Genomic DNA, 18,917 nt, shown 5'->3' on the forward strand with positions numbered 1-18,917 from the left:
GAGAGTCCAAATTCGGCTCAAAAATATTTCAGACATTTTGAAAACTGCAGGCGGGATTGGGCAAAATATGACCTATCGCCGTTTTCAGTAATTGGCATATTTTCGGTATAAAAATTCGTAATTTGAAACTGAAAATAGGTGCAGCGAGTCAGAATTCGGCTAAAAAATCACGCTCAGGAGTCAAATTTCCGACATTTCAGACATTTTAAAAACTGCAGGGGGGTTTGGGCAAAATATGACCCATCGCCGTTTTCAGTAATTGGCATATTTTCGGTATGAAACGTCGTAATTTGAAACTGAAAATAGGTGCAGAGAGTCAGAATTCGGATAAAAAATCACGCTCAGGAGTAAAATTTCCGACATTTCAGACATTTTGAAAACTGCAGGGGGGTTTGGGCAAAATATGACCCATCGCCGTTTTCAGTAATTGGCATATTTTCGGTATAAAAAGTCGTAATTTGAAACTGAAAATAGGTGCAGAGAGTCCGAATTCGGCTCAAAAATATTTCAGACATTTTGAAAACTGCAGGGGGGTTTGGGCAAAATATGACCCATCGCCGTTTTCAGTAATTGGCATATTTTCGGTATGAAACTTCGTAATTTGAAACTGAAAATAGGTGCAGAGAGTCAGAATTCGGCTCAAAAATCACGCTCAAGAGTCAAATTTCCGACATTTCAGACATTTTGAAAACTGCAGGGGGGTTTGGACAAAATATGACCCATCGCCGTTTTCAGTAATTGGCATATTTTCGTTATGAAACGTCGTAATTTGAAACTGAAAATAGGTGCAGAGAGTCATAATTCGGCTCAAAAATCACGCTCAGGAGTCAAATTTCCGACATTTCAGACATTTTGAAAACTGCAAGGGGGATTGGGCAAAATATGACCCATCACCGTTTTCAGTAATTGGCATATTTTCGGTATAAAAAGTCGTAATTTGAAACTGAAAATAGGTGCAGAGAGTCAGAATTCGGATAAAAAATCACGCTCAGGAGTCAAATATCCGACATTTCAGACATTTTAAAAACTGCAGGGGGGTTTGGGCAAAATATGACCCATCGCCGTTTTCAGTAATTGGCATATTTTCGGTATAAAAAGTCGTAATTTGAAACTGAAAATAGGTGTAGAGAGTCAGAATTCGGATAAAAAATCACGCTCAGGAGTCAAATTTCCGACATTTCAAACATTTAGAAAACTGCAGGGGGGTTTGTTCAAAATATGACCCATCGCCGTTTGCAGTAATTGGCATATTTTCGGTATGAAACGTCGTAATTTGAAACTGAAAATAGGTGCAGAGAGTCAGAATTCGGATAAAAAATCATGCTCAGGAGTCAAATTTCCGACATTTCAGACATTTTAAAAACTGCAGGGGGTTTGGGCAAAATATGACCCATCGCTGTTTTCAGTAATTGGCATATTTTCGGTATGAAACGTCGTAATTTGAAACTGAAAATAGGTGCAGAGAGTCAGAATTCGGCTCAAAAATCACGCTCAGGAGTCAAATTTCCGACATTTCAGACATTTTGAAAACTGCAGGGGGGTTTGGGCAAAATATGACCCATCGCCGTTTTCAGTAATTGGCATATTTTCGGTATAAAAAGTCGTAATTTGAAACTGAAAATAGGTGCAGAGAGCCAGAATTTGGATAAAAAATCACGCTCAGGAGTCAAATTTCCGACATTTCAGACATTTTAAAAACTGCAGGGGGGTTTGACCAAAATATGACCCATCGCCGTTTACAGTAATTGGCATATTTTCGGTATGAAACGTCGTAATTTGAAACTGAAAATAGGTGCAGAGAGTCAGAATTCGGCTCAAAAATCACGCTCAGGAGTCAAATTTTCGACATTTCAGACATTTTAAAAACTGCCTCGAAGTTTAACATGGTGAGATTAACCTATTATATTAAATTTGGTAAATGTACACGTAACAAGTATTAACTTAATTATGTGTATTGGGTGGTATTGTGGTGGACGGTTGCTATGGTGGTTGGGAAAGTAGGCTTGTGCATGGTTGCTAAGGTGGGTGGTGGTGGTGGTGGGTCTCTACAGACTCTAGTGGACGGTTACTAGGGTGATTTCCTGGTGGAGGGTGGCCAGGGTTGGTGGAGGGTGGCCAGGGTGGTGGTGGGTGGCCAAGGTGGTGGTGGGTGGCCAGGGTGGTGGTGGGTGGCGGGCGGCGTGAAGTACAAAGTAGCCAGAGTGAGTCAGTGGTGCGGGAGACGCCGGTGGGTGAGCACGTCCCACGCCCACCTCCCCACTCTCCAGGTAACTCTTACGTACTTTAACTGTTCTCACACCACCTACGCGATCATTAACACACTACAAGAGTGAAATAGACTTGATTGGATGTTGTGTATTGCGTTAAGCTCCGGAATATTATGGAAAATGACTTTTGTGGTAGTATTTGTCTTTGTTTTGTATACATTTATCAGCTGTTTTAACGATCCACATTCAATAATGGTATTTGGATGATTTATAAAACAGTAAATTATTTGAATATTTCATACATTTGAAGTGTAATAGTTGATTTGTTATTTTAATTAGTTTAATTTGGACTGAATTTCCAACCTGTTGGAGCTGGATCCAAATATTATTTACGTAAAGCAAACTTCAATTGTGGTGAACTGGTTACAGGTTTCAGTTGCCTCTAGTTTGTTTGGAAGGGAAGTGTGGTCTAACTACGGTGTTGTAGTTCTGTTGCTTTAGTTTTACAGTATGAGTGTGTGCACTAGTCCAACCACTTAAGACTTTTCCATACAGCGACGATCTCTCCAAATGCAGATCGGCGTTCGATTCCCGATGGTCCAATTTCTTTGATACCGTTCCTTCTGACCTTCCTATCCTAGATCCTTGTTCTCATATCCCTTTTGTATGTTATACACCCATATTGGCTTAGCCGCTTTATCCTGATAATTTATGCGCAGTTGGCAAATTTGGAATACTTGGCTAGGATTTTACATGGATATTTATTTATTAGTGAACATGATTCTTTAACTTGTTGGAATTTTTCCATATTCATTTACTCAGTGACGTAGGCTATGTGAATAATTTTGCTGAGGAAGCTTAGATTTGGGCACATCTACATCAGTAGGTGATATACACTTCCAGAGGTGCTTGAAGAAGAGCCTAGGCCTAGATGTAGTAACATCTAGAGGTTTGTGTTTATGCTGGTGTTTCTTGGCATATTACTCCCCTCACTAGGCTGCTCGTAAGTATCCAAGGTCATGATCAACTCCCTCTGTAAGATCATGTGCTTTGGGTAACTCATAAGTTTTGGTCTCCCATTGTCGGCTACAGGAATCCTGTTAGGGTTATTAAGGTTCTCCCTAGGAATACGTCTGATATCTTGAATATAATCAACAGTTGGCTAGCTCCCGGTTACTTATTTACTGCTAGGTAAACAGAGGCATCAGGTGTTAAAAAATTTACCCAAACGTCTCTGTCTTCTACGAGACCTGTCGGTAGTTAATCGACTGCGCTGATCAATGTGGAGTGGATTTGCTAATAAGCAGCAAAATATTACCAGCAGACTTTATTGGGCATGGATTTTTTTTTAATATTGATTGGAAAAACTATTTTTACCAATCATTCTATGATTGGTTTTAAGTCATGGTTTGTAAATATGATCTCAAGCCACCAAGAAAAGCGCTTGGAAACTATGTGAGAGGACGCCGCTGCTTGACCACGACCACTGCCTGCTTGTTCGGCCGTGACCACGACCACTGCCTGCTTGTTCGGCCGTGACCACGACCACTGCCTGCTTGTTCGGCCGTGACCACGACCACTGCCTGCTTGTTCGGCCGTGACCACGACCACTGCCTGCTTGTTCGGCCGTGACCACGACCACAGCCTGCTTCTTCGGGCGCGACCACACCGCCAACTGATCAAACTGTTTACATTCTGCACACACGTGGTCCCACAGCCTGGTCTTCTGCTACTGTAAGACGCTGCACTCACCTAGTTGTGCTTGTGGGGGTTGAGCTTTGGCTCTTTGGTCCCGCCTCTCTGTCAATCAACTGGTATACAGATTCTAGAGCCTATTAGGCTTTATCAAATCTAAATTTGAAACTATATATGGAGTCAGCCTCCACCACATCACTGCCTAATGCATTCCATTTGTTAACTACTCTGACACTAAAAAAATTCTAATGTATCTATGGCTCATTTGGGTACTAATTTTGTATCCACTTGTTCGTGTTCCATCCATGTTAAATAGTTTGTCCTTGTCCACCCTGTCAATACCCCTGAGAAATTTGTAGGTGGTTATCATGTCTCCCCTTACTCTTCTGTCTCCCAGGAACATGAGATTTAGCTTCCGTAGCCTTTCCTCGTAGCTCATACCTCTCAGTTCTGGGACTAGTCTGGTGACATACCTCTGAATCTTCTCTAACAGTTTAACTAGGTATGGACTCTAGACTGGAGCTGCATTCATTGATGTTTGGATAACTGGATTCATTTATAATAGTAATAATAATATAATAATAATAATAATTATAGTATAATAATTATAATATAATAATAATAATAATAATAATAATAATAATAATAATAATTGTACAATAATGAGAATGCCAACATGAGACCATAAGGACATAAGGTCATCTGTATGGCAGGAGTACGGATCACTGAGTACGGATCACCGAGCGGAAGGTTTACTGTACAGTCTCTAGAAGCATGAAGAGTAAGCGAGGGTGTGAGAGAAGTATATATTGATATGTATGTATTGATAAGTGATAAGTGAGTGGGGATATTAGGGTGATAAATGTATCAACACAAAACAGAAATAATGTATACACACTGGAAAGAACAAAAACAAATATTCATCCATGTTCATTGTGACATTTATTGTGTATTTATTGTGACATTGGATAAGGTTAGTTTATGAGAAACATTTGGGTAAATGCTTAGTAATGTGCTTGTTGATTTATGGAACAAAATTACCGGGTAACATAACAGACGGAAGGTCGATGAATTATTTGAAGTGTATATTAGACATATAATACTAATAATATTAATCTTTATTTATATAAAGTACATTTGAAACAGGACACAGTGGTGAATTCGTAGGTAAACAATGTAGTTTATATAGGACTACCAATACGCAGTAGGCGAGTTTGATTGGGAAAATAGGAACAGCCTCGTATGGGCAGATTGGTTGTCTTAACCGTCGCTACGGAATTATTGACCGAGAACAACTAAATGAGTCATTTTCCCTGCCAGGTACAGGCGGTGAGAGGCGGAGCAAGACGAGAGTCGAAGGGACTCCACGTGACCAAGACGGATTCAGTGTAGTAACCATGATAGCGTTCACCTGTAAGCTCTTATGCTGGGATGACGAGGCCACACATGTTTCATATATTTCCTCATGTGTTTAATGTTATAACACTATTCAGTTTTATTAGTTCATATTTTAATATTACCAGAAATTTTAAATTATAATTTAAGATTTTTTTAAATTCCCTTGCCCTTCGAATATATATATATTTTTTGAGGGAAGATCTAATGTTCGTCAATGGTCACATTTCGACGTTGTGAGCCTGGGTGTATATCGCTCTGAATCCCAGAATAACAGTTTACTGTAATGTAAAAAGATTGTGCGTTACGCAGTGTAAACAAAGTGTAAATGGAAGGGAGTGTAGTGATGGTATTGTGGTGAGAGGCGTGTGAGGCGGGCTGGAGGGCCAGGCCTGCGGCAATCATGTGGGCCGGGGCCGACATGGACCGCCAGTACTGGGAAAACAAGTTCCGTCAGCTTTTCCTAGGAGGCGTCTCACCCCATCAACTCCTCACAAGGTAAGTTTATTATACCTCACAGGGATATATATATATATATATATATATATATATATGTCGTACCTAGTAGCCAGAACGCACTTCTCGGCCTACTATGCAAGGCCCGATTTGCCTAATAGGCCGAGTGATTTTCTTTATTTTCAATAAATTGTTTCCAATTAGTTTATTTGAATTATTATTATTATATTATGTTAGGAACGTAAATTATTGACTTAGTTGTGTAGTTTAGGTTAGGTTTAGATAGGTTAGGTTAGGTAGGATTGGTTAGGTTAGGTTAGGTAGGGTTGGTTAGGTTCGGTCATATATCTACGTTAGTTTTAACTCAAATTTCAACAAATTAACTTATAAATAATGAAATGGACAGATTAATCATTTCATAAGAAAAAAATGAGAAAAATATATAAATTCAGGAAAAGTTAGCTTATTAGGCAAATCGGGCCTTGCATAGTAGGCCGAGTACGACGTTCTGGCTACTAAGTACAACATATATATATATATATATATATATATATATATATATATATATATATATATATTTATATATAATATTTTGTAAGTTAAAAGGAAGAATGGAAGTAACTGCAAAAGGCCTATTGGCCCATATTACTTGATGCTTCTATATTGGAGCGGAGTCTTGAAGTGGGTAGAATATAGTTGTGCATTAATTGGCTGTTGATTGCTGGTGTCGACTTCTTAATGTGTAGTGCCTCGCAGATATCAAGCCGCTTGCTATCGCTGTATCTATCGATGATTTCCGTGTTTTTTGTTAAGACTTATCTGGTGATGGTCTGGTTGTAGGAAGAGATTATATGTTCCTTAATGGAGCCCTGTTGCTTATGCATCGTTAATCGCCTGGAAAGAGATGTTGTTGTCTTGCCTATATACTGAATTCTTTGAGGCTTACAGTCCCCAAGTGGGCATTTGAAGGCATAGACGACATTGGTCTCTTTTAAAGCGTTCTGCTTTGTGTCTGGAGAGTTTCTCATGAGTAGATTGGCCGTTTTCTTGGTTTTATAGTAGATCGTCAATTGTATCTTCTGATTTTTGTCTGTAGGGATAACGTTTCTATTAACAATATCTTTCAGGACCCTTTCCTCCGTTTTATGAGCTGTGGAAAAGAAGTTCCTGTAAAATAGTTTAATAGAGGGTACAGGTGTTGTGTTAGTTGTCTCTTCAGAGGTTGCATGGCGTTTCACCTTCCTTCTTATGATGTCTTCAACGAAACCATTGGAGAAGCCGTTGTTGACTAGGACCTGCCTTACCCTACAGAGTTCTTCATCGACTTGCTTCCATCCTGAGCTGTGGCTGAGAGCACGGTCGACATAAGCGTTAACGACACTCCTCTTGTTCCTGTCTGGGCAGTTACTGTTGGCATTGAGGCACATTCCTATGTTTGTTTCCTTAGTGTAGACTGCAGTGTGGAAACCTCCGCTCCTTTCCATGACTGTTACATCTAGAAAGGATGCAAGGTTATATCCTTTCTAGATGTAACAGTCATGGAAAGGAGCGGAGGTTTCCACACTGCAGTCTACACTAAGGAAACAAACATAGGAATGTGCCTCAATGCCAACAGTGACTGCCCAGATAGGTACAAGAGGATTGTTGTCAACGCTGACGTCGACCGGGCTCTCAGCCACAGCTCAGGATGGAAGCAAGTCGATGAAGAACTCTGTAGGGTAACGCAGGCCCTAGTTAACAATGTCTTCTCTAACGGTTATGTTGAAGACGTCATAAAAAGAAAGATGAAACGCCATGCAACCTCTGAAGAGTCAACAACACAACACTTGTACTCCCTATTAGACTATTTTACAGGAACTTCTTTTCGACGGCTCATAAAACAGAGGAAAGTGTCCTGAAAGGTATTACTGATAGGAACGTTATCCCTACAGACAAAAATCAGAAAATATAATTGACAATTTACTATAAAAACAAAAAAACGGCCAACCTACTCATGAGAAACTCCCCAGATACCAAACAGAACGCCTTGAAGGAAACCAACGTCGTCTATGCCTTCACATGCCCGCTTGGGGACTGTAAGCCCCAAAGAACTCAGTATATAGGCAAGACAACAATGTCTCTTTCTAGGCGATTAACTATGCACAAACAATAGGGCTCCATCAAGGAGCATATAATCTCTTCTCACAACCAGACCATCACTAGAGAAATCTTAACAAGCAACATAGAAATCATCGATAAATATAGCAATAGCAGGAGATTCGACATCAGCGAGACTCTACACAACAAAAAGTCAACAGCCAATTAATGCACAACTATATTCTACTCACTTCAAGACCACGAAACAACATAGAAGCAGCAAGAGGAAGTATGGGCCAATAGGCCTTCTGCAGTTATTTCCATTCTTATGTTTTTCAAACCCAATTTATACCCATTGATTCGTGTTCTGTCATATCTTTGTCACCTTTCCCAAAACTTTTGTGCCATATCACCTCACCCAAAACGAATATAAGTATGATGTATTTTATGTGTAAGCTAGTCTTTGAAAATGTAATAAACATTACGAAACGCAATCAGGCGTCAGACCAGAAATAAAGAATGAATTTTGGAGAGTTAATTTTTCAATTACCCTCGACAGTGAAGAAAAACGTAAAAAATATTGAGAAGATTCGTGTTAGAATTATTAATCTTACACTTTCGGGCATATTCAACAACATATGTTTACAGGAAAGACTATAGTACCAAAATATACGAATATATATATATGTATATATATATATATATATATATATATATATATATATATATATATATATATATATATATATATATATATATAATATACCTAGAAGGGGTGCCACTTCTGGTGCAAGTGTAGGGACCCATAGCCTCGGAGAAGAAAATAAAGAGTACTCAGAGAAGACCTTGTGGATCCTCACTGAACACTTTAATATTTTATATATATATATATATATATATATATATATATATATATATATATATATATATATATATATATATATATTATATATATATATATATATATATATATATATATATATATATATATATGTCATACCTAGTAGCCAGAACGCACTTCTCAGCCTACTATGCAAGGCCCGATTTGCCTAATAAGCCAAGTTTCATGAATTAATTGTTTTTCGACTACCTAACCTAACTTTTTCGGCTACCTAACCGAACCAAACCTATAAAGATAGGTTAGGTTAGGTTAGGTACGGTTTGTTAGGTTCGGTCATATATCTACGTTAATTTTAACTCCAATAAAAAAAAATTGACCTCATACATAATGAAATGGGTAGCTTTATCACTTCATAAGAAACAATTTGGAGAAAATATATTAATTCATGAAAACTTGACTTATTAGGCAAATCGGGCCTTGCATAGTAGGCTGAGTAGTGCGTTCTGGCTACTAGGTACGACATATATCTATATATATATATATATATATATATATATATATATATATATATATATATATATATATATATACACACATTATTTTAAAATTTCATCACACAAAAGGGTTACAACATTGGTTATATCGGTTACATGCAGGAGGTACAAGGCTACTTGTTACAGGTTGAAGAGTTCCGCCATCTTCTGATGGCGGGCAGGAACCATGGATGCAGTGAGCATTTCCTCTCTGGATCGCCACACTAAGGCGCTGAAAGAGGAAACTGGCGGCTCTAGGGTCTCTCGTTGTTTCAATTAAATTGGACCCCAGCTCCTTCAAAAAACTAGCAGCACTTTTACCCCAGACACCAAGTGTGTCTGAGGCAACGGGGACAAAATTGTAGTGATCAAGATCTCTGTATTTACGAGACTTGGCTGCTTGCCGGTGATTGGCAGAACCGCCTAGATGTGCAGCACTGAATACCTATTCTGGGGTACCTATTCTTCAGGTGGTGAGGGCTGGGGTGCCTATTCTTCAGGAAGTGGGGGCTGGGATGCCTATTCTTCAGGTGGTGGGGGCTGGGATGCCTATTCTTCAGGTAGTGGGGGCTGGGATGCCTATTCTTCAGGTAGTGGTGGCTGGGATGCCTGTTCTTCAGGTGGTGGGGGCTGGGGTGCCTATTCTTCAGGTGGTGGGGGCTGGGATGCCTATTCTTCAGGTAGTGGGGGCTGGGATGCCTATTCTTCAGGTAGTGGGGGCTGGGATGCCTATTCTTCAGGTAGTGGGGGCTGGGATGCCTGTTCTTCAGGTGGTGGGGGCTGGGATGCCTATTCTTCAGGTGGTGGGGGCTGGGATGCCTATTCTTCAGGTAGTGGTGGCTGGGATGCCTGTTCTTCAGGTGGTGGGGGCTGGGGTGCCTATTCTTCAGGTGGTGGGGGCTGGGGTGCCTGTTCTTCAGGTGGTGGGGGCTGGGATGCCTATTCTTCAGGTGGTGGGGGCTGGGGTGCCTATTCTTCAGGTGGTGGGGGCTGGGGTGCCTGTTCTTCAGGTGGTGGGGGCTGGGATGCCTATTCTTCAGGTGGTGGGGGCTGGGATGCCTGTTCTTCAGGTGGTGGGGGCTGGGATGCCTGTTCTTCAGGTGGTGGGGGCTGGGATGCCTGTTCTTCAGGTGGTGGGGGCTGGGGTGGCTATTCTTCAGGTGGTGGGGGCTGGGATGCCTGTTCTTCAGGTGGTGGGGGCTGGGGTGGCTATTCTTCAGGTGGTGGGGGCTGGGATGCCTATTCTTTAGGTGGTGGGGGCTGGGATGCCTGTTCTTCAGGTGGTGGGGGCTGGGATGCCTGTTCTTCAGGTGGTGGGGGCTGGGGTGGCTATTCTTCAGGTGGTGGGGGCTGGCAGGTGGGGGGGGGGGCTGGGATGCCTATTCTTTAGGTGGTGGGGGCTGGGATGCCCATTCTTCAGGTGGTGGGGGCTGGGATGCCTGTTCTTTAGGTGGTGGGGGCTGGGATGCCTATTCTTCAGGTGGTGGGGGCTGGGATGCCTGTTCTTCAGGTGGTGGGGGCTGGGGTGGCTATTCTTCAGGTGGTGGGGGCTGGCAGGTGGTGGGGGCTGGGATGCCTATTCTTTAGGTGGTGGGGGCTGGGATGCCTGTTCTTCAGGTGGTGGGGGATGGGATGCCTATTCTTCAGGTGGTGGGGGCTGGGATGCCTATTCTTCAGGTGGTGGGGGCTGGGATGCCTGTTCTTCAGGTGGTGGGGGCTGGGGTGGCTATTCTTCAGGTGGTGGGGGCTGGGGTGCCTGTTCTTCAGGTGGTGGGGGCTGGGGTGGCTATTCTTCAGGTGGTGGGGGCTGGCAGGTGGTGGGGGCTGGCAGGTGGTGGGGGCTGGGGTGCCTATTCTTCAGGTGGTATCAGCACCACCTAAAGAATCGACAATTACATAAATGTGGTGATGAACTGTACGTAGCCGGAGAGCGGCGCGGACAGAGCACATGTCCGTGTTGGAGTATCATAATAAACATTTCACTTCAGGTTCACTTTCTACATTATTTGCCAGTGACATTAGAGAGATTCCTTTCTGCTTTATCAAGTCGTAGTTTTTTGACACTATGCTTTTGTGATTTGATCTTATGATGTGTATAAATGAAATCGCTCGATTTTTATCAATTCAATTTTTTTATTATGCACCCCATACCCATCCCGTAGGGGGGTGGTGGAAAGGTTTACAGAGACACATAATGGGGCTTAGGAACTGAACCCCATTTAGCTAAGCAAAATAGTTCGGTTAGCTAAGCAAAGTAACAGTCTCGAGTTTGATCTAAATCAAAGTTGTCCTTGAGGAGCTTGAATATTTTTTTTCATGGATTATGGTGTTTGGGTCCACAGCCTCTGACTGGCCCACTAAGTGTTACTCATTTCTTGTTTACTTGGGCAGTGGACGAGTGTTGATGATGCGTATATTGGCTTCAGGTCAGCTGATATAATCATATGATTTTTTATATATTTGTTAATGGACCTTAGAGATGATTAAATAGTATTTCTGTCTAGAGATCAGTTCTGGAATTTGTTGCGTACTATAGGAGCTCCAAAGTAATTATTTATACTCATTTTATCTACTCATAATGGATAAGTTGGTTAGTAATAATAGATGTGCTTTGGCAAGTTCTGTTTGGTTTGGCAAGACCTGTCTGTTTGTGATAAGACCTGTCTGTCTGTCTGTCTGGAATGGCAGCAACCACAAATTTCACAGCAATAAACAAACAATAAATCAAATAAAGAGCAAAGGAGCAACGGTTACCAGGAGAGCGTGGCGTCAAAGACGGCTGGCACACTACAACAGTTCCAGACACCGGCGACAGGAATGTCATGAGCTTTGTTGACAGCTCTAACTGGTGTGTATCAACTCCTGCGTTGTCAAGACGCCTGTTATCATAGTGGGGCTGAGGGCGGGATCTGTCATGCCTGTGTCTCATGGTGGGGGGGGGGGGGGTTATGGCTCTCTGGCTCTCTCTCTCTCTCTCTCTCTCTCTCTCTCTCTCTCTCTCTCTCTCTCTCTCTCCTCTCTCTCTCTCTCTCTCTCTCTCTCTCTCTCTCTCTCTCTCTCACATTAGCACGTGTGCGCACTTGACAGCTCGGCTGCTAGTAAGTTATACCTCCGTGAATATTTTAGGGTGTAAGATCTGTAGCCTGCGCTGGTATTGTGTGTGTGTACTCACCTAGTTGTGCTTGCGGGAGGTTGAGTTTTGGCTCTTTGGCTCCGCCTCTTAACTGGCACTCTCCTGTACTCACCTATTTGTGCTTGCAGGGATTGAGCTCTGGCTCTCTTTGGTTCTTTTGGTCATTGGTCACTGTGTGTGCGTGTGTGTGTGTGTGTGCGTGTGTGTGTGTGTGTGTGCGTTTGTGTGTGCGTGTTTGTGTGTGCGTGTTTGTGTGTGCGTGTTTGTGTGTGCGTGTTTGTGTGTGTGCGTGTGTGTGTGTGTGTGTGCGCGTGTTTGGGTGTGTGCTTGTGTGTGTGTACTCACCTAAATGTGCTTGTGGGGATTGAGCTCTGGCTCAACCCCCAGTGTGTATTCACCTAGTTGTGCTTGCGGGGGTTGAGCTCTGCTCTTTCGGCCCGCCTCTCAACTGTCAATCAACTGTTTCAAATTACTACTATTTTTTTTCCACACCACACACACCCCAGGAAGCAACTCGTGACAGCTGACTAACTCCCAGGTATCTATTTACTGCTAGGTAACAGGGGCATAGGGTGAAAGAAACTCTGCCCAATGTTTCTCGCCGGCGCCCGGGATCGAACCCGGTACCACCGGATCACAAGACCAGCGTGCTGTCCGCTCGGCCGGCCGGCCGTGTGTGTGTGAGAGAGAGAGAGAGAGAGAGAGAGAGAGAGAGAGAGAGAGAGAGAGAGAGAGAGAGTGAGAGAGTGAGCGAGTGTGTTAATGAATCACCACATCATCATTACAAACATTAACCTACCTCACCAAGAATCAATACATTCCACTACCACTCCAAATACCACCACTAGGACTCCAAGTACCACTACTACCACTGCAGGTACCTCCACTACCACTCCAAATACCATTACACGATGAACTGCCGTACCATATACCTAATACTCCCACCACCGCCACCACCTTCACTTCAAACCACATAACACCACACTACTGTTTCAACAACCACATACCACCACAATAACCGCATACCACCACACAACTACAGCAACCACATACCACCACAACAACCACATACCACCACAACAACCACATACCACCACAATAACCGCATACCACCACACTACTACAACAACCACATACCAATACACTACTACAACAACCACACTACCACCACACAACTACATCAAAAACCACATACCACCACAACAACCACATACCACCACACTACCACAACAAGCACATACCACATCATGGGACACTAATTAAGCTATGTATGTTAGTGTGTCGAGAATGTCCCAAGGCCAACTGGACTATTACACTGTGACACCTGTTAATGCTCCTCCACCACACCACCACGCCACCCAAGCCACCCACACCACCACGCCACCCAAGCCACCCACACCACCACACTACCCATACTACCACACCACCACGCCACCCACACCACCACACCACCACACTACCCATACTACCACACCACCACGCCACCCACACCACCACACCACCACACTACCCATACCACCACACGACCCAAGCCACCCACACCACCACACTACCCATACCACCACACGACCCAAGCCACCCACACCACCACACTACCCATACCACCACACCACCCAAGCCACCCACACCACCACATCACCACACCACCACGCCACCCACACCACCACACCACCACACTACCCATACCACCACACGACCCAAGCCACCCACACCACCACACTACCCATACCACCACACGACCCAAGCCACCCACACCACCACACTACCCATACCACCACACCACCACGCCACCCACACCACCACACCACCACACTACCCATACCACCACCAAGCCACCCACACCACCACACCACCACACTACCCATACCACCACACCACCCAAGCCACCCACACCACCACATCACCACACCACCACACTACCCATACCACCACACCACCACACCCAGGTTAACCTACAGTAACTACTGCTTTATATCGTACAATAACCATCCATATATGTGGGTGTCAATCCAATAATATTTTCACGGCTATTGCCCACTATCAACAATATATATGTGGACCATGTTGCATGATACATTGCTTTTTATCTTTTTGAATATACATCTGACTGGCGGTCCACTACTGTACATGTGGTGACCGGTCCACTACTGGTTGCCACACACGGTAGTGAGTGAGAGGAGTCTGGTTGCCACACACGGTAGTGGGTGAGTCTGGTTGCCACACACGGTAGTGGGTGAGTCTGGTTGCCACACACGGTAGTGAGTGAGAGGAGTCTGGTTGCCACACACGGTAGTGGGTGAGTCTGGTTGCCACACACGGTAGTGGGTGAGGAGTCTGGTTGCCACACACGGTAGTGGGTGAGTCTGGTTGCCACACACGGTAGTGGGTGAGGAGTCTGGTTGCCACACACGGTAGTGGGTGAGTCTTGTTGCCACACACGGTAGTGGGTGAGTCTGGTTGCCACACACGGTAGTGGGTGAGTCTGGTTGCCACACACGGTAGTGAGTGAGAGGAGTCTGGTTGCCACACACGGTAGTGGAGGAGTCTGGTTGCCACACACGGTAGTGAGTGAGAGGAGTCTGGTTGCCACACACGGTAGTGGGTGAGGAGTCTGGTTGCCACACACGGTAGTGGGTGAGTCTGGTTGCCACACACGGTAGTGGGTGAGGAGTCTGGTTGCCACACACGGTAGTGGGTGAGTCTTGTTGCCACACACGGTAGTGGGTGAGTCTGGTTGCCACACACGGTAGTGGGTGAGTCTGGTTGCCACACACGGTAGTGGGTGAGTCTGGTTGCCACACACGGTAGTGGGTGAGAGGGGAGTCTGGTTGCCACACACGGTAGTGGGTGAGAGGGGAGTCTGGATGCCATACACGGTAGTGGGTGAGAGGGGAGTCTGGTTGCCATACACGGTAGTGGGTGAGAGGGGAGTCTGGTTGCCACACACGGTAGTGGGTGAGAGGGGAGTCTGGTTGCCATACACGGTAGTGGGTGAGAGAGGAGTCTGGTTGCCACACACGGTAGTGGGTGAGAGAGTCTGGTTGCCACACACGGTAGTGGGTGAGAGGAGTCTGGTTGCCACACACGGTAGTGGGTGAGAGAGTCTGGTTGCCATACACGGTAGTGGGTGAGAGAGTCTGGTTGCCATACACGGCAGTGAGTGAGAGGAGTCTGGTTGCCATACACGGCAGTGGGTGAGAGGAGTCTGGTTGCCACACACGGTAGTGGGTGAGAGAGTCTGGTTGCCATACACGGTAGTGGGTGAGAGAGTCTGGTTGCCATACACGGTAGTGGGTGAGTCTGGTTGCCACACACGGTAGTGGGAGAGTGTCTGGTTGCCATACACGGTAGTGGGTGAGAGAGTCTGGTTGCCATACACGGCAGTGGGTGAGAGGAGTCTGGTTGCCACACACGGTAGTGGGTGAGAGGGTCTGGTTGCCATACACGGCAGTGGGTGAGAGAGTCTGGTTGCCATACACGGCAGTGTGTGAGAGGAGTCTGGTTGCCATACACGGTAGTGGGTGAGAGGACCTGGTTGCCATACACGGCAGTGGGTGAGAGGGGAATCTGGTTGCCAGGTTCCACGAAAATATATCGATCATGGGGTGAGGGGGAAGAGGAGGTTGCCAGGTGCCATATAAACACGGGTTAATCGGTAGCGGGGTAGGGTGCCATGCCAACTGCTTGCAACAACAGCCCGATCATGCACCAACCTCGATAATATAAACATTCTAAAGAGAAAAAAAATGTAAACCAGTAAGCCAAAAAGCTTGTAGGAGTGTTAGGTCTACATTGTGAGGAATGTTTAGTCTACATTGTGAGGAATGTTTAGTCTACATTGTGAGGAATGTTTAGTCTACATTGTGAGGAATGTTTAGTCTACATTGTGAGGAATGTTTAGTCTACATTGTGAGGAATGTTTAGTCTACATTGTGAGGAATGTTTAGTCTACATTGTGAGGAATGTTTAGTCTACATTGTGAGGAATGTTTAGTCTACATTGTGAGGAATGTTTAGTCTACATTGTGAGGAATGTTTAGTCTACATTGTGAGGAATGTTTAGTCTACATTGTGAGGAATGTTTAGTCTACATTGTGAGGAATGTTTAGTCTACATTGTGAGGAATGTTTAGTCTACATTGTGAGGAATGTTTAGTCTACATTGTGAGGAATGTTTAGTCTACATTGTGAGGAATGTTTAGTCAACATTATGAGGAATGTTTAGTCTACATTGTGAGGAATGTTTAGTGTACGTATAATGGTGATATTATGAGTTGGTTATGTATCATGAAGGGGAGAAAATGAATGAAGATGCTATAATGAGTGTGGGTTCATATGATGGGTGAGGTTCCTATAATGGCTGTGGATTGTATAATGACTGGGAATCGTACAATGACTGGGGATCATATAATGACTTTGGATCGTACAATGACTGAGGATCGTACAATGACTGAGGATCGTACAATGACTGAGGATCGTACAATGACTGAGGGTCGTATAATGAGTGTGAGAGGAGGGGCGTGAAGAGGACATACAAGTTACTGGAGAGTTTCTGGGGACCAGGAGCTGGAGCTCCTTGTTGTTGGCGGCTCCTGCCACACTCAGCCTTCACGCTCGTCAGAGATGTCTTCCCTAAGCTGTCTGTGGCACAGATGTCTTCCCTAAGCTGTCTGTGGCACAGATGTCTTCCCTAAGCTGTCTGTGGCACAGATGTCTTCCCTAAGCTGTCTGTGGCACAGATGTCTTCCCTAAGCTGTCTGTGGCACAGATGTCTTCCCTAAGCTGTCTGTGGCACAGATGTCTTCCCTAAGCTGTCTGTGGCACAGATGTCTTCCCTAAGCTGTCTGTGGCACAGATGTCTTCCCTAAGCTGTCTGTGGCACAGATGTCTTCCCTAAGCTGTCTGTGGCACAGATGTCTTCCCTAAGCTGTCTGTGGCACAGATGTCTTCCCTAAGCTGTCTGTGGCACAGATGTCTTCCCTAAGCTGTCTGTGGCACAGATGTCTTCCCTAAGCTGTCTGTGACACAGATGTCTTCCCTAAGCTGTCTGTGGCACAGATGTCTTCCCTAAGCTGTCTGTGGCACAGATGTCTTCCCTAAGCTGTCTGTGGCACAGATGTCTTCCCTAAGCTGTCTGTGGCACAGATGTCTTCCCTAAGCTGTCTGTGGCACAGATGTCTTCCCTAAGCTGTCTGTGGCACAGATGTCTTCCCTAAGCTGTCTGTGGCACAGATGTCTTCCCTAAGCTGTCTGTGGCAAAGGTCAACACAAAGATTGATGGGCAATAATAAATGTTTTCTTTGCTCTGGAGACATAAGTATCAGTAAATACCACTTACTCCCCTAAAGACTTACTACACAGCATATAGCTGAAAAAAGGACTTTAGCATCAAGATATACCCTTCACAAAGCGTCACACACCAGGTAGGAACAGCAGTAAAAGAAAGGGCTAACCAAACCCTTGGAATAATCAAAAGTACCTTTGACTTCAAGGAAAAGAATGTGGCGAGATTCAGTTGAAATAAATCTGTGGTGCGGCCTCACTTGAGTTACTGTAGCCAAGCATGGAGACTTGAGGTTCAGGACTCAGCTGCTCTTCAGAAAGTACCACACCGGGCAATACAAATTATTCCAGATGTAAGTCAACTCTCGTACCAGGAAGAGTTGAGGGCAGCAGGGCTAACAACAGAAAAACAGTAGCGGGCGAGACAGAAACGGTTGGGCACATTTCTTTTCACCTAATGCTTCTATTCAGCTAGCAGTAAGTAGGTACTTAGGAGTAACTTAAAATACTGAACAATTTGTAGGGTATTGTTCCAGACAATTTCTTCATAGGTCACAAGTGACAATCACTATGACCAATTGTTCCAAGGTCAACACGCCACAGTGTAGCACTGAGAACACGAGGCGCTTTTTCACCCACACAAATTATAAACCCCATGGAACCGCCTACCCATCGAAGCCGTAAAGGCCAAAACTGTTACATTTTAAAATCGAGCTGGAAAAATCATCAGGGCCAATGGGGAGGAGCCTTCGACAAGCCGCCAGTTTCCTGTCCTTGTCATGGTCAGGTAAATAATTAATTATATTATCGATACTTAAAATCTGATGATGAACGTTGGTGACGAGTTGAAGGTTTGTGAGGCATCAACTCTGGTGGATGTAGTGGGGGGGGGGGGGGTGAAGGTGAGGGGGCAACCCGTCCTCATAACACAACGTCGCATTTTGACGTATACTCTGCCCGAGGCCAACAATTGTCGTACTAGAAAATGGAAGCGGCTCGTAAAAGTGATGTATTGTCCCGTTTTCTGTTTTGGGTCCTCTGGTAGATTAGGTGAGGGCACTTTAATACGACAGTTTCTTGACGTTGGGAAAGAAAACAGGAAAAGTGGCTGGCGGGAGAGGCGTCGCCTCGGGTATGGATACAAATGTTATTAAGAACATGCAACAGGTGCTAATGAAAATAAGTGTAAATTGTGACATGTTAATTTATTATTTATTTGTATTTATTCTATTGTTAAGGTCTTACAGTGTCACCCATTATGTTCTTGATTGTCCTTCGACTGACCTATATACAAATAATA

General features: G+C 44.4%; 1 protein-coding gene across 1 annotated transcript in view; it reads left to right on the forward strand.

The window, feature by feature from the left end:
* Window positions 1-2,186: 2,186 nt before the first annotated feature.
* The window catches only part of LOC123757926 (cyclin-dependent kinase-like 4), a 146,386-nt gene continuing 129,655 nt past the window's right edge, over window positions 2,187-18,917 (forward strand). The window contains exons 1-2 of the mRNA XM_069338730.1: window positions 2,187-2,267; window positions 5,223-5,795. Of these exons, the coding sequence (XP_069194831.1) occupies window positions 5,701-5,795 (95 nt within the window). The 5' untranslated portion in view covers window positions 2,187-2,267; window positions 5,223-5,700. The remainder of the gene's footprint in view (window positions 2,268-5,222; window positions 5,796-18,917) is intronic.

The sequence above is a fragment of the Procambarus clarkii genome, chromosome 40 (genome assembly GCF_040958095.1).
Source record: "Procambarus clarkii isolate CNS0578487 chromosome 40, FALCON_Pclarkii_2.0, whole genome shotgun sequence".
In the NCBI taxonomy this organism is placed as follows: domain Eukaryota; kingdom Metazoa; phylum Arthropoda; class Malacostraca; order Decapoda; family Cambaridae; genus Procambarus; species Procambarus clarkii.